Source organism: Leuciscus leuciscus (assembly GCF_965113295.1).
Source record: "Leuciscus leuciscus genome assembly, chromosome: 17".
NCBI classification, from domain to species: domain Eukaryota; kingdom Metazoa; phylum Chordata; class Actinopteri; order Cypriniformes; family Leuciscidae; genus Leuciscus; species Leuciscus leuciscus.
In genome coordinates, this window is record NC_138741.1 from 10,060,846 (window position 1) to 10,083,230 (window position 22,385).

General features: G+C 37.4%; 1 protein-coding gene across 2 annotated transcripts; it reads left to right on the forward strand.

The window, feature by feature from the left end:
• Positions 1-908: 908 nt before the first annotated feature.
• On the forward strand, positions 909-22,261 carry asxl2 (ASXL transcriptional regulator 2). 2 transcript variants are annotated; one of them, XM_082143204.1, is made up of 12 exons: positions 909-1,080; positions 5,297-5,379; positions 6,905-7,013; positions 7,495-7,639; positions 10,280-10,398; positions 11,390-11,507; positions 11,694-11,834; positions 11,914-12,074; positions 12,194-12,290; positions 13,734-13,839; positions 16,507-17,137; positions 17,664-22,261. In XM_082143204.1, the coding sequence occupies exons 1-12, from the start codon at positions 1,024-1,026 to the stop codon at positions 19,554-19,556; spliced, it is 3,660 nt and encodes a 1,219-aa protein (XP_081999330.1). In that variant the 5' UTR covers positions 909-1,023; the 3' UTR covers positions 19,557-22,261. The 2 variants fall into 2 exon arrangements, with proteins under 2 accessions (XP_081999330.1, XP_081999331.1); XM_082143205.1 differs by lacking the exons at positions 909-1,080; positions 5,297-5,379; positions 6,905-7,013; positions 7,495-7,639 and adding an exon at positions 7,658-9,426.
• The last annotated feature ends 124 nt before the right edge of the window (positions 22,262-22,385 follow it).

A 22,385-nucleotide genomic window follows, 5' to 3' on the forward strand; every position in this document is an offset into this window, starting at 1 on the left:
ATAAACATAATTTATCTAATAACTTAAATTATTAACATGTTATCAGCTATAAGTCGAATGCACCTCAGCTGACATCAAAGAGCCAGGCCAGAAAACACAATATGAGAACTGCAGCAAGTTTCTGCTTTATGAAAACGCGTAACATGGCAGGTCATGTGGTGTCAACATGGCACCACCCATCAGGGGGCGACCTGCACCAATGTATATATTTTTTTTTTTGTAGAATTTTTTTAAAGACTAATATGAGTTGAGTATTCCTATCTCTCGATGTTTGCTAATATCATTTTATTCATACTTATTCAAAAATGCTATTTAATGTGTAAAACCTATTTGCTCGCAAAAAGTGCACATTGGCTTTAATTTTAAACATCACAACAAGGAAGTGTCCAAATAGTTTTTTCCTTATCTATTGCAGTGCATTTGTTGTTTTATAGGATACAAATTAGTTATTGTGAAAGGTTTGCTTAAAACGTATGCTTGTGATGTTTTTGTTGCATAATAATAATTAATAATAATTTTGTTAATAACTGCTACTTGCTTTGTATTTTGTTATTTAGTGAAATTACAGCCTAAATGCATTATAAAGTTAAGTCTAAGATACATTTTATAAACACATAGGCTAACTTTTAAATATATTTTCCTTCTGGTGACCACTGTAATCTAACATGTGAAAACAAAGCTCATGTTGTAAACGCATGATGATATAGCATCTGCTAAATGCCTTGAATGTAATTTAATCGGTATAAACGCTTAAAAGTGATACTATGTGCAAGCGTGTGTGTTTGTTTGGAGTTTGAAACGTTTATACAAATGAAAACAATGGAGAGAGAGTACTAGCCTAAGGTAGGTGGTTTCCCCTGAACTGTCATCGTACAGTAAGATGACGTTTCCCAGAGGGTCACATGATTTGTCTCTTACAGTAAAAACCCAATATGGCAGAGATGGCAGGTCTTGCACGGTAACTAAAGCAACATCAACACTTTCTACAGCACCCTGGTCGATTTTTCGCGACCGAGCGCCGACATGAGGGAGAGACAGAAGAAGAAAAAGGGGAGGACGTGGGCAGAGGCCGCCAAAACGGTAAAACAGAGGACTTCTTGAGAGCTTGTTTACGCCTTGTGCTCCCACTTGTACAACTGTGTTTATGAGTTCATGACCCGCTGGTGTAGGCGAAGTATTGCGTATGCATTTCGGGGCCTGGTTTCGGTTGGTGTTGCCGAAGTGCATTTAGATCCATACACTATAAAGCATGACATAACGCATGCACGAACTGGTTTTCTCCATATTTACGTAACATTTGGGAACTTTTTTGATCCGGGAAGTGATTTGATGAAACGTCTGTAGCATGACGTTCTTGTCAGTTGCTAGCAAGCGCGCGGCAGCTTAGCGCGCTTATGTAGACTAGTGACACTTCGCTGGTTAGCCAGTTAGCTTAGCCTCACCTAACCCACAAAAATAACCCCGTATTTTCATTAACCTATCAAGGACACTGTAATATTACTTTTTGCTTATGAAATCTTCAGTGTTTTCTGCCGTAAATGGTTAGAATCACCGCCCGCTTAAACATGTTGTGTCTTTAGAGACCGCGAGTTTGTCAAACAGAGCTTGTTTACTTTTTGACGTCGTTAAAATTGTTGTTTTGAAATGGTAACGTTATTTTGATTTCAGACGAACTTTCCGCATTGCTGTTGCATTTAACTTTAGACCCAGATTGTAATATGCGAGACACTGAAACTGAACTTGTCTTCTGAGATACAAGTGTCCCTTCAGGACAAGTTTCACATATATTCACAGCTTTTGATCGTGCACCTGTTTGTCTTCAGTCGGATATTTTTGATGAATCGGTTAACGAATCTGAATGAACTATTTGTTAGTCTGAATCAGTCAGCGGTTCTCGAACGAGTGGATTTGTACATCTCCAACTCGCAGTGTCCGGGTCAACAGCTCAACCACACATTTGACCAATAACTGTCTCTTTGTCCAAATCGTAATGATCGAAAGGAGTTACAGCAGAAATGCAAATAAAACTGAAAATGCTTATGTCATGACGGTATAACAGGTTTACAGTATAATGAACGTGGACACAAGCTATTACAATAAAAACCGTCCAATTCGTAATAGGCCTAAGTGAAAAGCAAGTTACATATACAAATAAAAAGAAGTGTAAATGCTTATGACTTGACTGGGGCCGGGGTATTCCAGAAAGCAGGTTATGTGACATGCCCGGGTATGTTTAAGCGGATAACCTCAATTTAGGATTCGTTTAATTCATGCATGCCTTATTGATGAGGCACCGTGGGTGTGACAGATTGCGCACAATATTATATATCAATATGTAAAGCACTATTAAAAGAAGCTGATGTTTATTTTATTCTAATATATTTATTTATGATAGGGTTGGGGAGTAATGGAATCCTGTACATGAAATGATGTTTTATTAACAAAGTTTGGGAGGAGCAGGTTCAGATAATTAACCAAATTATGCACAGCTGGAGATTAATCAGTAATCAACTCAATGACAGTATAAATTCACAGCAGACCTATCTCTGTTCATTGAAAGTTGGTCAGCATCCCTCCTCCACCCCATCTCCTCACTTCCAGTTCCATCTACACTTACCAACTGGGGGGAGTACTCTGGGTTCGGGCCTAACTCCGAGCTCGGAGCCCTCCCCCCGGACAGCACGCCAAATACGCATAAACTTATTGTACTAATTATATGTAGACGTGAACTCGTGAAACAACATTATAATCAGGATACAAAAACCTGGTGACTAATTCGTTACAGTTACGTCAAAAAACAAAGTAATCAGATTATAGTTACATTTTGTAAAAAGTGGGAATACTATCAGGATTTCAATGGTTTGTTTCACGTATGACTAAATAAATTAGTATTTTGACATAATAACGCTATGTTGACTGAACGTAGTGATGTGTGGATCCAAAAGAAATTAGATTACATTACTTTAATATTGTGGTGCTTGGATTACGTTACTGAATACTTTTTTATGAAGCCATTTGTAACTGTGACGGAATACATTTTTAAAGTAAGTAATTGGCATCGAACAAACAATATTTTTCTTATTCACAGTTAGTAAAGATTAGCCTATTAAACGAAAAGATTTAAAAATGTTTGGCGGTAAGATAACCTTGCTTTCTGGAATATTCCCTGGTTTAAAGTACAATGAACTGGGACACATGCAATTACAATAAAACCCATTAATAAAACATAAAAACATGAAATGAAAATTCACCCTTTCTATTTTCTAAATGCATGTTATAAATCTTATTATTCATCATTATTATTGTTCTGTGACATAATAATTATTTATGTGACAAATGATTATTCTGTGACATATTTTCTGGCCAACAAACGAACACGGTGTGATTATGATTCAGGCTGCATCACAACAAGTCAGAATTCAGATCAGGATCAGTAGCATTCAAATATTCATCTAGTTCCTTTTGCTTGAAGATTAGATTCATCACGCCGGTATGGAGCCGAAGCTGGCCATAGGGAGGACCTGTCTGGTTCTTGTGGTCTTTGCTGAGGATCTGTGCCGATGGCTGTCATGTCGTCGAGGCCTTCACAGGGGATTGTCTTGTAGATACGGTCTGTGCTGACATTCAGGGCTGCGTTTTGGTCGTGTCTAGGTGCAGGTCCACCATCTGATCTGGATATGGACCGGATCCGGCTGACTACGGTAACCTCAGGATAAGGATAAGACAGACAGACTAATATTAGCGCAGATGCCATTCTTCTTACGATGTAACAAGTACATCGGGTGTTATTGGATGTGTTCCCGGTGCCGGTTGACCTAATGTATGCAGCCTTACAATCATTTAACTGATTTGAATAATAGAATTTGATAATGTGTTATGTGTATGCCAGGTTAAAGAGATGTGTTTTTAGTCTAGATTTAAACTGACTGAGTGTGTCTGTTTTCTGAACAAAGCTAGGAAGACTATTCCAGAGTTTGGGTGCCAAGTAGGAAAAGGATCTGCCGCCTGCAGTTGATTTTGATATTCTAGGTATTCTCTTTTTTTTTACCATCAACCTGCCAGGGACTACAGATGTAAATTAGCCTGTATGGCTAAATCTGGCACATTCACATGATGGACTTGATTGTTCGTGTTAATTAATGTGATAGAAAGAATAGAATAGAATGTAAAGAATAGAAAATAATTTTCAACTGGCCCAAACTTTTAGATGAATGAAGGACTATAATGCGTTAAGAGCTCGCTCAAGTACTGAGGGCCATTTAGTGCTTTGTAAGTAATTAGCAAGATTTTAAAATGTATGCGATGTTTAATAGGGAGCCAATGCAGTGTTGACAGAACCGGGCTAATATGGTCAAACTTCCTGGTTCTTGTAAGTACTCAGCTGCTGCGTTTTGAACCAGCTGGAGTTTATTAAGCGTGCAGGGCAAACACCCAGTAGAGCATTACAAAAAATCTAGCCTTGAGGTCATGAATGCGTGAACTAACTTTTCTGCATTGTCATTGAGAGAATATGTAGTAATTTAGATATTTTTAAGATGGAAAAATGCGGTTTTACAGATGCTAGAAATGTGGCTTTCAAATGAAATATTGGTATCAACGAGCACACCCAGGTTCCTAACCGACGACGAAGACTTGACAGAGCAGCTATCAAGTGTTAGGCAGTATTCTAGGTTATTGCGTGCAGAGGTTTTTGGTCCAATAATTAGAATCTCTTTTCTTCAGAATTAAGTAGTAGGAAATTACTAGTCATCCAATTTTTTTATATCAGTGATGCATTCCGTTAATTTAGTGAATTGGTATGTTTCGTCAGGGCGCAAAGAAATATAGAGCTGAGTATCATCAGCGTAACGGTGAAAACTAACGCCATGCTCCCTAATGATGTCTCACAAGGGTAGCATGTAAAGGAATAAAAGCAACGGTCCTAATACTGAGCCTTGCGGTTCTCCATACTGAACTTGTGATCGATATGACACAAGTTCAGTATGGAGTACCGCATTAGATGGTCTGTTTGCGTGTCCCATACTCTCAAAATACAACCACTTTTGAATGTAGTTCAAAGTATCTCACCCAAACTAACATGTTTCTCTGACCCAATAATAAGAACTAGGTTAGTTTCACAGAACGGGATTGTCTGCTTCACTGAGGTCAATTAATGATAGAATGCAAAGGCATTACTGTCTAACAAACCTCCTTTTAGACTGACCATCAGTTCCGTCTACTTCATCCTTTCTCTGCTGTTACTGCTATAGTGAGTCATTGCTGAATTGTTCACTTGTTCCCGTAATACTGTTCGCAGGTGCTCGAGAAGTACCCCAACACACCGATGAGTCATAAAGAGATCCTGCAAGTAATTCAGAGAGAAAGGCTCAAGGAGATAAGGTGAGGTCATTCTCCAGATGTTTCTTGAGTATTTCTTTATTAAAATAGCAATTTCTTTATCAAACACACATTCTAGTTCAGATTGTGCAGGTTTCCCCTGAACTGTACCAGGTCATATACCTTTTATGTTTTATTTACTGTCTTTTTTTTTTTTTTTTTTAAGCAAAATTTAATATGGCAAAGTATCTAATTATCACATTTCTTTTTTTTTTCTTTTTTTTCTCTGTTGTCTTCCAGAAGGTAAGATTATACAGTAGTGCACCCTCCCCCCCCCAACTAACTTAAATCCATTAGCCAATCCCTATGCATGTTATTAACATGTCCCCAGTTGACAGCATGCAAAGGGTCTCTGTAAACCCCAAGAGCGAGGACCTAATGGCCATGGCTTTGACCATAGTGCTTGTCCTCTGAAATGGCTAGTGGCTTGTTGTGCTTCTGGCAGTTTTGCTCTGTTTGAAGATGTTTCATTATGTACTGAATACTTGTTTAGCCTCCTTAAACTTATCATTATGATTATTTATTTAAAAAAAATTGCTTTCTAAGAAAGAAAAATTATACAAAACAAAACTGTCTACAAGACAGAACCTTTTAAAGCATTTTTGTTTTTTGGAATAAAGCTGAAATAAAATAAAATATTCAAATAATACAATTAGAAATGTTGCTTTGGTCACATTAATTAAGCACTAAAATACTAACTAGAAATAAACAAAAACTCAACTAAAACCAAAATTGAAATAAAAATAAATGAAACCTAAAAAGTAATATAATAAAATTGACAAAAGCATATAAAGAAATGACTAATAATTAAACTAATATTAAAAGGAAAACGGAAAATATAAAAATAAAAGCTAATTCAAAATATTAATAAACTATAGTAGTATATAGTATAAATACTACAGAAATCACCCCCTTTCAATACCATTTCAGTGAGCGCCATTTCCCTGAAACGCCTCAATTGCGGTGTGAGTTTTTTTCCGTTAACATACACATCACAATATTCCTCATTTGAATAATTCCTGCCAAAGGCATACGCAAAAAAGGGGCCAGGCCTGGTTGAGTTGTGTTAGTAGTGTTGAAACTCATGGTTATGGTAAGGTGTGTGCCATTTCCAAAACACACAAAGCATTTAACTAATCACAACACACTGGTCCAGCCGACCAATCAGAGCACATTGCACTTTTCAGAAGGAGGGGCTTCTGAAAGAGACAGGCACTAAATAGAGCGTTACTGACAGCCTGGGAAAAGAGGTGCTGCAACAATGTAAAATGTGAAAAATAATGGGTTTGAATATTCAAGCATAAAAACCTATCCTAGTAGACACATCCACCCACCACCCCCCCCAAAAAATTTTTTTTCAAGATTTTGTAAAAGGGCATAATATGGCCCTTTAATTTAAAATTATATTCACATTCATGCACAAATATCTGGAAACCAACCACTGAACTGTGATCTTTGTTGCAGCTTTTCAGTTGTGTAAAGATGGTGACTGATTTAATTTGCTGAATTTATTTTTATTTATTTTTAGTGGGACTTCCCCTCTTGCCTGTCTCAATGCCATGCTTCATACAAACTCACGTGGAGATGAAGGGATCTTCTACAAGGTCCCCGGTCGAATGGGAGTCTATACACTGAAGGTAATATGAATGAATGAGGCACTTATATAGTACTTATCATATGTACTACATACGGTTTACATACAATATAGGTATATATTAATAAAATGTATACCTTGAGTAAGTTGCATTTGATAAAAGTGCCTGCCAAATGATGATTAAAAGTAAATATAAATGCCGCTTTCCTATTTCTTGTCTGTTTTCTGAAGTTACTACGGCTCTGTTGAATGGCATGAATAATTACTGTACAATTTGCTGTTATAATTAATGAATGCTCCGTTAACGTTAGTATAACAAGCCACACTTGTCAATGATGTGTTTATTTTATTTAATTGAAAATGTAAAAACTAGCAAATTTCTATATATTTATGTTCTACACATTCCTAATGATTTATTAAATGTATAAATTAACATTAACTGTTTGATCAGATTCAAGTGAGCTGTTTTATGAACATTAGTGTTTGGCATCTGATGAGTGTGGTTTGTATTTGTATGTGAGCAGAAGGACATTGGAGATGTGATGAAGGAACTGTCAGAAGAGGATTCAGAGGACAGCAGTGATAACATGTCTGATACCCGATGCTCAGAAAATACCAGCACCACTACCTACAGCAAAGATGGACGCAGAGAAAGGTGGAAGAGGAGAGGTACCACATTTTTATGAGCTCTGAATAGCCAAACTTAGAGCAAAGTGTGTCATTTCTGCACCCAAACGTTCCCCCTGTCTGTCATTGGTCAGATAGTTTCACTCCAAAATCATGCCACTGGATAGGCCTGTCTTGGATCACTGAAACAGAACAATGTTTTGCTATATTTCCATTTGTAGCACTTCCACCTTTATGAAATACCATACAAAAGGCTTGTTCTTGTATATTAAACTGGAATAGGACAAAGTATTTTAACATTTAACATAAATTTACATACTTTAAGTGCAACAAACACTACTGTTCAAAAGTTTGGGTTCGCCAAGATTTTAAAAAATGTTTTTGAAAGAAGTCTCTTATACTCACCTAGGCTATTTGATAAAAAAACAGTAATATTGTGAAATATCATTGCAATTTAAAATAACTGTTTTCTGTTATTAATATTTTACAATGTAATATAATATTGATGACAAAGCTGAATTTTCAGCATCATTTCTCCAGTCTTCAGCGTGATTCTTCAGAAATAATTTTAATATGCTGATTTGTTGCTCAAGAACATTTCCTATTATTATCAATGTTGATAACGGTTCTGCCTTATATTTTTGCGGAAACTATTTTTTATATTTTTATATTTTTTTTAATGGTTTACTGATCCCAAACTTTTTAATGGTAGTGTACATGAAAATATTTATTTACAAATATATTAAAATATTAATGCTCTACTGCTAACATACTGTACAGGATGATCAGGTCAGAAATGATTGTTAAACAAAAGCAGGGAAAAGGCCATTTCCTTTAATAAATAAACAGCCATAAATTGCATTTTTATAAAATGCAGTTTGTGGCTGATTGTTATGGTTGTGCCTCTTGAAATATCTCATAATTATTTGATATAATTTTTTTTAAAGGTTTTGTTCTAAGGTTGCCATAATTTTATATGGTGAAGTATATTGTGTCATGGCAGTCTGTAACATCCACACAAAGTAAAAGCATTTGTACTTATATTTTGTAAAATTATATCCAGTCGCTTGATATATTATATTAATTAGAAGTCGACTGTTATGATTTTTAAAGAGCAAAGAGCAGTGCAGATGATCTATATAACAGGGCATGATTGTGAAACAACATATACTGTAATGCAATTTAGCAAGATAAAATAAGTTGATCACATAATGTCTTTTTAAATAACAATTATAAAATAACAATCATTTTAAACAGCATTTACACTCAAGAAAAAAAACTGTCAGTAGATTTTGAAACTGACACCAGGTTGCTAAAATATTTCAGTCTGTCACTTATATTTAAAGATTTGAAGAAATACAAAATTTTAGTTAAATTTGTACAGTAAATCTGTGTATATATAAAGGGTTTACTGCATGTAAATGTATCAGTAACCTATGGTCCCATGATCACTGTTAGATATCAAGAAGACTCATGTGTTATGGGATGTAGATGAATATGTAGATGACATTCTGAACCATGAGTGTATAACTAATACGCTGATTCTGATATGTGTATAAATGACCTTACATTGTAGGTTTGCTCCTTTCAAGTCAAAATATTCTTTGAATGCAGAACACCCTTTAAACAGGAAATTCTACTCTTTTTTTTTTTCCTCTCTCTTTTTTTGTTGTTGCAAGATTGATACCACTTCCTCATATATTTGAGAGCAGTACGAAGTTATCAAGACAAACACAGGCTTTACCTCAAGCTGTCTTGTAGAAACTTTTTAACTAAGTATTTGAGAATAATGCACTCTAATAGAGCGAATTCCTGCAGAACCAAGTACTGTAAGTAACACTTTCGTCTTAATATGCTGATGAAACTTTAATGTTGTGAATTGAGAAGCTGAGGATTGTTGTGTCGGAAAGAGAAACTAACTCCGCAAAGACCAGGAAATAATTACTGCAACAGTAGCATATAATTCATGAGAGTTAGTTTGATCAAGCATTTTTTGGAAACACTCCTTTTTATAAATGTGCTTTAGTCGACTGAATGGATCTATTAGTCAAAGTGAACGTTTATTTATATTGCACCATTTGTTATATTACAGTGAAATAATTTGTTTAATTTTTTGGTGGTTCTGTTCTGACTTTTAGTACACTATTTTGAACCAGTACTTTGTTGCCACTACATCTTACTTTGCTGAAAATATTTGTATGCCTTGCCGACTTAAACATTCGGGTTTTTTTGTGATGTCCTGAATAATGTTGTTGAGAATTCTGCTGATTTAAATGTGTCACAAGGTCAAGTTATCTTGATAGATGACTTGTAATAGTCTTGGAAAAATTAGGAAGTAAGGATTGCAGTTGGCATTTATAAACAAATCCTCACACAGTATGTATTTGTTTTCCAGCAAAGTGTATTTATGAATTTATAACAGTCATGGAAAAGCAGTGTTTACTGCAAGATAACTACTCAACTTATAATGAAAATGTATATAAAAAAAATTCAGACATTTTTAAAAGTAATCATTTACTTAGTGTACTTTTCAATGTATTTGCAAACTTGTGTATTTGTATTAAATTGACCTTGAATGACTTGTCACAGAGTGAAATTAAGTTTTTGCATATGCCTGTTTATTTGTGTTTGTGGTACAGATGTCCAAATATACCCAATGTATTGCTTTCCAATCATTCGCAGTGCCAACAAAACTGCAGTCTCAGCCGTCCTCCCCACAGTCTCGCTGTTCGTCTCCGTCAGTCTCCAGCAGCAAACTCATGTCCCCATCACAGAAACACAGCAAGAAGGCCCTCAAACAGGTGCTGCCATTTACACCTCTTATTACTGGTTATCTCTCAAGTTATAAATAACAATTGCTGCAAATAACATTGGGGGTCTTATTTTCATGGTATTTTTTTATGTTACGATAACGGTGTATATGACATTATGTTCGTTTTTGCTTGAATTTATATATTGAATAACCATGTGGTAATGCCTATTTGGATAATTAATTAAATTATCATTTTTTTTAAATTACAACTTAATTGTTGGAAAACCTAAGAAAATTCATTAAAAGGTAAACTATATAAACCCACTATGATATTAACCACTGCTGACTGGTTTAAAGGTATAGCGGAGGATTTTCCCGAATTTTAGAAAAGAACCGCCCTCTCCCCTTTTTGAAAAAATGCACATGCGCAACACTCTACCTGCTCCCGAGAGGGAACGCCTATTAAACGCTAGCATCGCTAATCATAGCTTACATTAACTTTTACTAGCAGTGATTTTAAATGGATTTCTCCAAATAGCATCCCAAACTTTACCTGTCGAGTAGAAACTTCACGACTGAGGCATCAGTGGGAAGCCCAACCTGTGCTTTTAGCCCACGCCAGCGTGTGAAATATTCTCCCAAAAACACTGGTCTTGTTTCTTTCTTCAGAGGCCTTTCTCTTCTTGTCATACAATTCGTAGACACTTTTTCTCTTGCGACCCTCAGACATTTTGAAAAATCCCGGTGAGAACGGCGAGCTTCAATGAATGGCTGAAACCATAGCTCACCACACATATACACCTGAAAGTGCGCATGCGCAGAAATGACGAGCACGTACGACGGCCTTACGTAAACATATCACCAGAATGATTGACAATTAGGAGGACCAATAGTCTTGATGATCCACCCGGAAAAAGAAAATCCTCCACTATACCTTTAAACCTTATGCTGAGCCTCTATGCTCTTTGTTGGCAACACAGAAATGAGTTATGTTAGGTAATCTGTGGGTTTATGGACATTCTCCATGTCTTCATTTATAGGCACTGAAACAGCAGCAGCAGAGGAATCAACGCCGGCAATGTGGAATCCCCAACGCCTCAAGCCCACGGCTGCTCCTCAAGACCGTCAAAGACATGGCTCGTGACTCCTCCAAATCCTGTACGTACTGTTTTTGTTACTACCGCATTTTTACAGTTTCACTAGGCACTATTTTTCACTGTGAATTTTACCTTTCTGACTGTGATATAAGAAATAAAAGCATGTTCTTCAGGTGTGTCCAAACTTTCGATGGTTTATGTAAATACAAAAGAAATATAAAACCGTATATATGTCTGTTTGCTGTAGCCTGGGAGCTGAAACAGACAGAGCGCCGCCCTGCCAGTCCACAGAACTCTACCTCCAGCTCGTCCTCCTCCGTCAAAGCAGATGTGTGCCACGCGACTGGTGCCCGAAAGGTGTCTCAGCGTTCTAGTCGGCTCAGTGCCAGTGAGTATCATCACAGATTGATGCCATTTGTGTCAGCACATGAGATTGTGTAACTGATCCCACCGCTTTGGCTTTTCAGGACAACTGAGGCGTACCAAGTGTGAGATAGATGTTGAGACACCAGATTCCATCCTTGTCAACACCAACTTGCGAGCACTTATCAACAAGCACACATTCTCACTGTTGCCTACAGAGTGTCAACAGAAGCTTCTTAAGATGCTCCCAGATGTTGACCAGCAGGTAGTGAAATGCAGAAGAACCCTGCTGTGTTCAACATACAGTATGTTTTTGTGGATCATGAATCACTGATTGTTATTGATGAACCAATTGTGGTGCTGAGTGGTCTCTCTTTGTTGCAGGCTAGTATAGATGGAGCATTGAAGGTGACCAGCTCTGCCTTGAACAATGAATTCTTCACATCAGCAGCACAGTCTTGGAAGGAGAGGTTGTCAGAGGGTCAGTTATTGTCCTTGTGTCTTAAATGTGTACTAAGTACATTTTTGTTACAATTTCACTTTCTGATACATCATTGGTCTTGACATTTTTTTTACTCTCAGTGTGGATAGAGCATCACACAAAAGCAAATCAGGGCTGCCAACTTTTGAGTTTAGCTTGGAGTGAGATTTTTGTTGGGGGGGGCATAGTAATGCAAGTAATATTGGGGGATATGGGAGATGCAAGTAATATTGCATCACATTAAGTGTAATTGTCAAAACATTTGGTAACTAAATGGAATTTTATGAAGTTTAGTGACAACATGTTACAATGTTTACATTGTACAATGACTGGTAGGATACAGTTTTTATTATTGCTTGACAAAAATTTCAAGATTTCAATTCCATTCTTGTGATTTGATTCCGATTTTGATTCAATATTGACTACATGTTTATTTTACATTTTATTTAAAAAAATAATCTCACCTAATGCTGTAAACATAGAGGGCCCAATCTGCTGGTATTATTAAAGGTTAAAAATAACAAATGAAATTAAATATAATGCAGTTTTTGTTATAATAACAATTATTTAATGACATAAGTAAAAATATAATAAATATGTAATATAGTGCTCAGCAAAATCTCCTCTCTAGCTATTTTTTCTGTTCAATTAGCATGCTATGGTCATTAAATGGCTTTCCTGAGGTAAATGTAACGTTATGTGACATAATTGTTCTCCTGCTATTATATATTGACCTCTTTCCGTGGTTGAAAAACACTAATTGGTCGATATTATGTATACTTTTGGTAAGTTGTACTGCATCTTTAAATAAAAAAGTAACAGATGATCGGTTCACGTGCACTTGAACTGAGGCGGTCAGCGATCTGTCACGTCACATTTACAAGCTCCAAACGTATTTTTGTCTGAATTTCGTAATAAAATTGACGGAATCTAAGAGCTGATAATTAGTTTAATATTAAAAGTACCTCTTTGCTCCGCAATTTTTCTGTGCGTGAGAAAATGGGTGTGTGATGTGTGAGTCTCACGCTCAATGCGTGAGAGTTGGCAGCCCTGGCAAATGTTTTTGGTCACAATTATAGAAATACCCTATTTGGAGGTATTCTTTTCACTCCCATTTAATTTATTCCACAACACAACCGAAAGTGTCCAGCAAATGAGTGGTTATCAAGATAAAATAAGTAGTATTTAACAGGTCATGTGATCTCAACATGGCAGCCCCCATAAGGACGCAATATCAAAGGAGACTTAATTTAACGTGAATGTACTTATTCTTAAGCATTTTTCAAAAGATATATATAAAAAAGTAAAACTATTTAGGAGTAAACCTTTTTACAGAAGAAAAAGTTACTTGGTGCTAGTTGCAAAAACAAGTTACTTGTAACTTATAATAAGCAGATTTATCTGCAATATTTGTATGTGGCTTATGCTTAACTGTGTTCTCAGGTGAGTTTACTCCAGAGCTGAGACTGAGAATGCGGCAAGAAATTGAGAAGGAAAAGAAGGTGGAACTTTGGAAAGAGCATTTCTTTGAGAGCTACTATGGTGAACAGTGAGTCAGCCACCACACCTTATGGAAATACTGAAAAAAGAAAATCTGAAGGTTTTTCAGGTCAGGGGGTGTACAATTCTGTTACTGAAATATTGGCACTTGTTACTTGTGCGTCTGTCACACTCACTGAATTAAGTGCCTCTGACATCGTGCACTTAAAAACAAATATATATATATATATATATATATATATATATATATATATATATATATATATATGGTAAAAAACGGCAGCTGTGGTTGCCAGAAATTTACTGTCAAAAAAATATGGTAGCAACATTTTAGCTTTTCCAGATTTAACTGATTTATTAACAAAAAAACCTCAAACTAAAAACTAAACAAATTAACTGATATAATGTTAATATACCAACCTATTGAATTACTAATATCTGTTTTGTACCTTTAATACACTGACAACCACCAAAAACAGGTGGTGATGAAAATGTCACATGATGAATCAAAGCTCATCACAAGCAGCTTTTCCACAAGCTGAGAAGGTAAATACTAATATATAAAAGGTGCAGTGTCGTTCACTTAAGCACAAAACACCATCATAGTAACACATGACACTAAAGTAATGCAATTAACATTAATTCAACAACGTTAGATATAACTTAAAACCCTAATATACATAACTGATTAGAAGAACCTAAAGCCCTATTCGCACGGGATAAGTATTACCTGGTGACCTCTAGTAATTTGTAATAATTGCGGAGATTGTCTGTGATCTTAATCCCGTGCGAATCGGCCATGTCTGTAATTTGTAAAGTAAAAATTCCCCCGCAAATGACCTACCATATTTCGCCGAACACCGAGGTCCTGTGATAATATTAGTCCCGTGCGAATCGGCATCTCTGTGATTTGGCGGGTCGTTTATAATTTTGTCAATGTTTTTTTTTTTTCTGTGCGCTTTTTTATCCATCTTTCGCGAAGAATGGAGATTGCGTTGGAGTGTGCGGGGTCATGGCCTACACTAGGGCTGCACGATATTGAAAAAAAACAAAAACATTGCAATATTTAGAACATATTTCTGTAAGAATTTGGTGAACGTTCTACGCAATACAACGTGGCGGCGCCCTTAATAGATATTCGTTTGTTCATTAGGCTATAATTCCTAAAAATAAGTTCAAAAAAATCTCTCTCTCTCTCTCTCTCTCTGGTGCTGATGCAGTGACGCGTTCATGTAAACGGCACCTAAAAGCTGTCACTAAGAACCAGCAAAAGTAATGATTCTGAATATGTAAACTATTGCAATGAAACATTTCAATTGTTTATTAATAAACAAGTGTTTTCTGTGTCGGCTGCAAAGATGACGATAGGCTACTGACTCACGATCTTCGCAGTATCCTAGTGAACGCGCTGGAGAGAAATGCACATTTAATTTAATTTTGTTTTGAATGGTTTTGTTTAAAAGTAGAGATTTCTGTAGATAAAAAAAATATATATATATTATTATTATTATTATTATTAGTAGTATTATATTTTTTTATTTTTTTTTACGTGTGTGAGGAGAGTAGGCTACCTATACGCTGAGTTTCGGTTCATGGATGATAGCGCTGTTCAGTTGAGGCGCTGGCGCCCTCCGTGTCTTGAATATCTATATTTACTTCTTACTTCTTACTTAAATCCAGGAAATTGGATAATAAAACACTGATTAAAATTAAGATACAATTAATACAAAACGAAATTCGTTTTAAAGAAAGGCTTTGTGCTTTCTGTTTTAGGTATCTGTGAAAGTTTTAAAGCAGTTTCAGTGCTGCGTTCAGAGCGGTCGCGTCCGTTATGAAGAACGGTCACGTTTTCCTCATAAATGCGAACACGAAAAATAAAAGACAAAATACTTTTTAAAAAAGACAACCATCCACAACTTTATAACACTGCAGTTAAAGTACCTCTTTTTGTAGCCGAAATAGTCCCAAATAAACGGATCGTAGCTATAGGATTGCCAGTGAATGTTGGCTGCATGTGAGCGGTGAGCAGCGGCACATTGTTCCATGTTCCTTACAGACATGTATAGCAGCATGCGGTAAGGAACATTCTTCTGTTTATGTTATATCATACAGCTAGACCATAATAACGACGAGATATTTCCAAGCAATAGCCAGTTGACATCATATCCGGGAGATATGTCAGTAATTTCGAGTAAAATCACAGGCTTCGTTTATCCCGTGCGAATGCGCCACACGAAATTCAGATGTGGGTGGGTAATTTCTAAATCACACGAGGTCCCCAGATAATACTAATCCAGTGCGAATAGGGCTTAAGACATAATTTCATAAATTAGTTATTTCAACAGAAATACATCATATGTAAAGTGTCACGCAGGGAATCCTGGAAATGTCAATTTACGTTTTTTCACTGTAAATTATACAATGACTTGTTCTTATTCACTTCCAAAAACTGTAAATTTAACAGTATTTTACAGGTTAGATATATTGCAGTTATTCACTGTATATTAAAAGGAAGACCAATTTTTACAGTGTTTTACCGTTAAAATCACGATCATTCTTTACAGTGTGATTCCTGTCATGAAGTTCTATGCCTTATTTTGGTATCCAATCAATGTGAGGACCCATTTAGTAGTGGGTCATTAGTTAAATGTATCGTAGGTGATGTTTTGTTTTTGCTATTCTTTTTGCTAATCTTCAGTCTTTTCTTGCTTTTCAGTTCTGGACTGAGTATAGAGGAATCCAAAGAGCTGACAGAATCCATGGACATTCCTGAACCAGCTAAAAGCTCAGTCCTATCAGGAAAGCCAGAGATTGTCAAAGAGTCTCAGAAGATAAACCAGACAGAGGTCATCCACATGGAGTTGAGATCCAGAGATGTGAAATCAACAGTAACACATGCCTTCCCTGAAGAGCCAGTCAAACCTCCTGCTTCAGAGCAATCACGTTTATCTTTAGACATAAGGAAGGATACACAGGAAGAATCGATTTCAGAGTCCTCTGTTCAAAAAGCAGTGGATCCCAAACCTTGCAGTGAGAAAACGCTGGAGAATGAGATCACATGTAAGCCCCCAGCATCTCCTTTGGAACCGGTAGTCACCTGTTCGAAAGGAAAGGAGACACAGACCACTAAAGAGGAAAGTCCTGTGGGTAACGCTGAACAGATAACAGAGATCAATAAGGCTGGATCTCCAATAACCGCCGTCACATCTGAGCCTCTGAAGAGAAAATTATCTACTGAACTGGATACAGAGCTAAAAACAGAGAAGAAGCCCCGTGTCTCTTCATCAGAAACGTCATCCACTGTGACAGATAAAGAAAAAGTAGAACAGAGAGTACCTCCTCTCAAAGTAAGTTTTAGGTTTATTTCTTTTGAAAAAAAAACTAAATTCACCCTAAGTATTAAACTGCTGTGTTACACCCTGATTACACCAGATGAGAGTGATGATGCAATGCATCAAAAGCCAGTAGAGCCCATTATAATCATTGATACAGTCTACACTATAAGGTGTAATTTGATGAGTTACTGCCAGTTTTAAGCAGTTGACAAGGGTCACACCCAGTGTATTCATAAGTGTCATTTGTGCTACTTTATTTGCAACACATATTGTGTGACTTGTTGAGGAGAGATCAAAGCAACACTCTTGCAGCCACCTTGGAATGCACTAGCATCTATCGAGAACACTCTAGCAATCATAACAGCATGCTAAAACTCAGAACCCTTTAGTAACCACAATAGCAATGTCCTGGCAACCACCCACAACACCCTATTATCGTGGTATGGAGTTTTTCCACAGAAAGAACTTTTTTGACATTAAATGTTAACTTCAGTGGAATTTTGGCTCTGATAGTAACACTTAAACTCTCTCTTTGCAGATCCCAGTGTCAAGAATTCTCTCTGCCCCTGCCTCTATTGAGCAGCTATCTCCAAGGACTCCTGTTCCCTTGACACCACCTAGCATTCGGCCTGGTCGCACCGGTGCGCGCACTCTAGCTGACATCAAGGCAAAAGCCCAGTTAGCACGTGCACAGCGTGCTGCTGCAGCAGCCGGGTTATCTTCCTCGAGAGGAACCGGCTCAGTTGGAGGTACCTCAACACCCTCTCCAGCTCGGTCCCTGTCTGAAGATTTTTCACCAGCAAGCAGCAGAAGTCAATCTGTGTCGCCTATAAAGCTAAGCTCTGAATCTCCGGCCCCTGAAGGCACAGTGACTCTCTCACAAACCTCTCCTTCCTCAGGTTTTACTGGACACACAGACCCCGGTTTTGTACTAGACTTCACTGCACAGGGTTTTTTAAAAGAAAATCGCTCTTTGATGGGGTCGCAAACCACTCAGTGCGCATTGAACCCAACGGGCAAGGATCAACACAACCTCCTCAGTCCTGGAGGGACACCAGCACCTTCAAGTCAGGCAGGAAACTTATCTGTGTCAAACACAATTGCACAAAATCAAAGACCACAGCAGACACCTTTTTCAGCAGCGTTAGTGACCAAACCTAGCTCTTTAATCCCAGCAAACAATCCTCTGGTCACCCAGCTTCTTCAAGGTAAAGAGGTTCCGTTAGAAAAGATCCTCCCAAAGCCACTAGCCAAGGTGGAGGTTCAGTCTATGGCCATATCTGCCAAAGATAAAGAGAACCTTGGTACCACCACTGCTGGGTTTAGAAATGATAGCCCAACAAACCAAGAAGATGTCAGTAAATTGGGGAACCAAATTCCTTTTTGTTCATCTGTGATGCAAGTCGGAAGTATGGACAAGTTGGTCAAAGTTGGCACTCAGGACCAGATTCTCCATCCACTAAGGCTCAAATGTGAGCAGAAGCACACCAATTCAGACTGTCAACCCTCTCAATTTCAATCCTGTCAGTTAGGTCACCTTGAGAGCAGCCTAGACCAGAGTGTCCATCTAGGAATCTTTGGACGGAAGAGGTTATCTAAGCCAGCTATGACAGGACACTACCTCCTCAATGTCTCCACATACGGTAGAGTATCCGAGAGCAGCAAACGGCCGCACCTAGCTTGTAATACAAGCTCTGCCCTTGCTAACCTGAAGAAAGAGAAAATTGAAGCAGAGGAGAGTGTGAAAGGGACTACAGAATCACTTGCAGGGTTTCACACCACCTCTCAAGGGCACCTGAATTTCCCAAGGGTCAAAGTGGAACAGCAGGGTTGTTTCATCAATAAACCAGATGATGGTTTGGCATCCCAACCTTGTTCTGATATAAAGTCTGAATCTCCATCAGTGAGTTGTTTATCCAGCAAAGAAGGAGGCAGCACTTCTACTAGAACCAAAGAAATATGCTCAAGAACACAGCTTGATATGTGCAGCAGTATACAGGATAAAACAGAGCGATATCAGTTAAGTGACTGTCACCAACGCACGTTTTTGTCTCAGAAAGCCCATAATGGACCTCAGTATGGTGGCACTATCAGCATGTCTGTCCCTAATGCACTGAACCATAGCATGGCTGACACTCCAACTTCTCCTACTGTGTCTTGCAGTGGTGATGGTGAAACGGCTAGTGGAGGTATGATGTCTTTTTCAGTCACTGTCACTGCCATACCTGCAGGTCACCTACTGGATCAGAGCGGTCAGGGTGAGACCTCACCTGAGCAAGCCTACATAGAAACCTCTGGGATGGAGGACGTCCAATCAAAGTGCTACTGTCGGCTGAAGGCCATGATTATGTGCAAGGGATGTGGCGCATTCTGTCATGATGATTGCATTGGTCCATCCAAACTATGTGTCTCATGTTTGGTGGTACGATAATGGTCATGAGGATAAACTGCAACACGTTCATTAATTCAAAAAAACAATCACTGCAGTGAGGGTAGCAGAAATGTTACAACAGTACAGCAATGACGCTCTCACTGTAGTAACCTATTCATGTGCCCATTGTCATTTGAGAAAGACTGTTGTGCTGTTATTCTTTGGGGGGAATTCACTAAGAATGAATTGCACCTGCTAAAAGTGCTGCTGATTTGCACGTACATTCTGCTTTATTTTAGTGGCCGATTCAAGAAAGGAATTACGCGTATCAGGTAATGTTGCTTGTAAACATGGCCAGCTACAAGTGCTGTTCTTGTAAGTCAGTTCTGAGTAGAGGTCTTCTCGGGTCCTAAAATCTGCACCCGACTTGATTCATTTCTTACCCGAACCCGACGTGCATGAATTAATTTGTTTAAAAGAAAAACCTGACCCGAGTCAGACCAGATAAAATTAGACCCGAGTCCAACCCTACGGCATTTATTTTCAAACCTGACTGGACCCGAATGTAAACGGCATTGATGTGTTCACAGCCTGCAGCCCCACAGTCAGTCAGGACAAATGGTGGCTTGCTGACTGATTTGGCCGCTGCTCCATTACTTTAATTTATTTATTTACTTATTTATTAATACTTTATATTATTGGTTAAACAGAAAACTAAACGTATAATAATATAAACTGTTACAAATGAAGCTAGCTAGCTTGTTAGCTTGAGAATACTTGCCCTCAAACTTGTCGACATAACTCGAAACATCCGATTTAAAGCCTTTCTCCTTGTTACTAGAGGGTGTGAAAGATGGCACTTCAGTTGACATTGCTCACCATAATCCATGGAAGATCTTGCAAGCAGTGAGTCTAAAATCCATGCTGACGGCGCTCATTGAAACGGTAGGCAAAAATTTGGAGCAACTGTGCATGGAGTCCATTGCACATAGAAGCGTGGATTTAGATAGATCTTAGAAAAAGTGAGTCTTGTCATAGAATTATTTTAAATTATAAAATTTTGTTAAATACTCAACATAGTTTAAAATAATTCAGGTCTTCTCGGGTCCATTCTGAAAAAGCATATTTATTTTAAATTACCCAAGACCCGAGGCCACTAATACCGAACCCGATCCGTGTCCGTCAAAGTTTTGGACCAAAGTTTTCGTCAAAGTTTTGGACCTGAACCGGCTCGGACCTCAGTTTTTTGGATCTAAGTGGACCCGTGAAGACCTCTAGTTCTGAGTACTTAGTTGTGGAGAATGCAGCAGACTTCTGTGATATGGCAAGCTTTACTTGGACTGTTCAGTATGGCTGCACTACTGCAATCCTGACACCCGTTTCAGTGCTTTAAGCGCCTGGTTAAACTGGATTGCGAATGGCTAGTGAAAAAGATGCAGGTTTTTGCGCTGAAATGCAGCACTCAAAAGTGGCGCAACTGTTTTGTGAATTTTCCCCATTGTGCCCCATTTCTTTACAGCACAAACACAACTAGAATAGTAGAATATGAGGCATGTAACATGTGCAATGCCGAATAATTCTTCCTCTCATTCATTGAGCACCTTTCTTTAAACTCAAGACTCAATACTGAATAGTGGCAATACTTAAGGCTTGTTTCTTTTCTTTAATATTTTTGTAACAATTTCAGAAATGGAAATCAATATACTACTATTTTTGTAGATGTTAAAAAATTATGCCCCCACCGCCCCTACCCCTCAGATTATGAATCTTTTAGACACAATTCACACTATTTTGCTGGATTAGAAACATGTAACATCAATATTTAGTGTTTGCTTCTCCTGCAAAACTATTTTTTTCGGTTGGTTTTAGCCTTTGTGACTCAAGCAAAGAACCACACAACTGAAATACCAATTACTTTCCAGAATTACTGTGAATATGTAAACCTAATATATTAACCTGCCTTGTTACTAGGTTTATATGGTACTGTTAAAAGTTATTTATGGGAGAGAAGGGAGTTTTGTCAAATACGTTAACAGGCTTGCACTTCTCTTACATTGGTGGGTTTCACTTTAGAGAAGAATGTAAGAACAGGTTTATGCTGATAATGGCAATAATTTGTATATTTACAACATTTATAAAATTAAGAGCATTAGCCCCTTACATCATTTTCTTCAGAAAAAATTGGATTTATTAGGGTTGCACTTTTTTATGCTCAGAAAATGACTTTACCTTTACTATACCTTCAAAAAATGACTTGTAAGGATAAAGAGAATTAAAGCACTTCTTAATCAAATAATCTATTGTACACTCTCAGGAGAAAACAAACAAAACAAAACAAAAACAAAAAAACAGGTCTTAATCATTTCAATAGCCTGTGTCTAATCATTTGAGTTGTTTACGTCACATGAATGACATTGCCTCTATTGGAATAGTAGGTATTCCCGGTAACCTTCGTTTTTAGGGATAAACTATATGAGCAATGAAGTTAAACACTCAGAAGGGAGGTTATATGAAGTTTTTTGTTGTTTTTTATATTGTAAATACTGACTTTCTTTGAGATGTACAAACATTTTCTACAAAGCATTCTTGTATCTTGCCTACACATATCCATTGTCTGATTGGGTTTTTGTTTGAGAAATACTGTCCAACACAAATCATAATTTCAATCATATTGCAACATGAAATAATGTTCAATTTCTGTCCTGAAACAATTCTGCTAAACAGATACATTTTGATACCAATAGTTCTGTGTACTGTATCTTAAAGTCTTGTTGCATCTTTGAGTTAGTCTTTTTTTAATCGTCTGCCTTCCAGGCAATAGAAAAGTAAACGAATTTTAGATAAGATTTGCTTGGTAATATACCAAAGTCAATTTATGGTAACTAGATA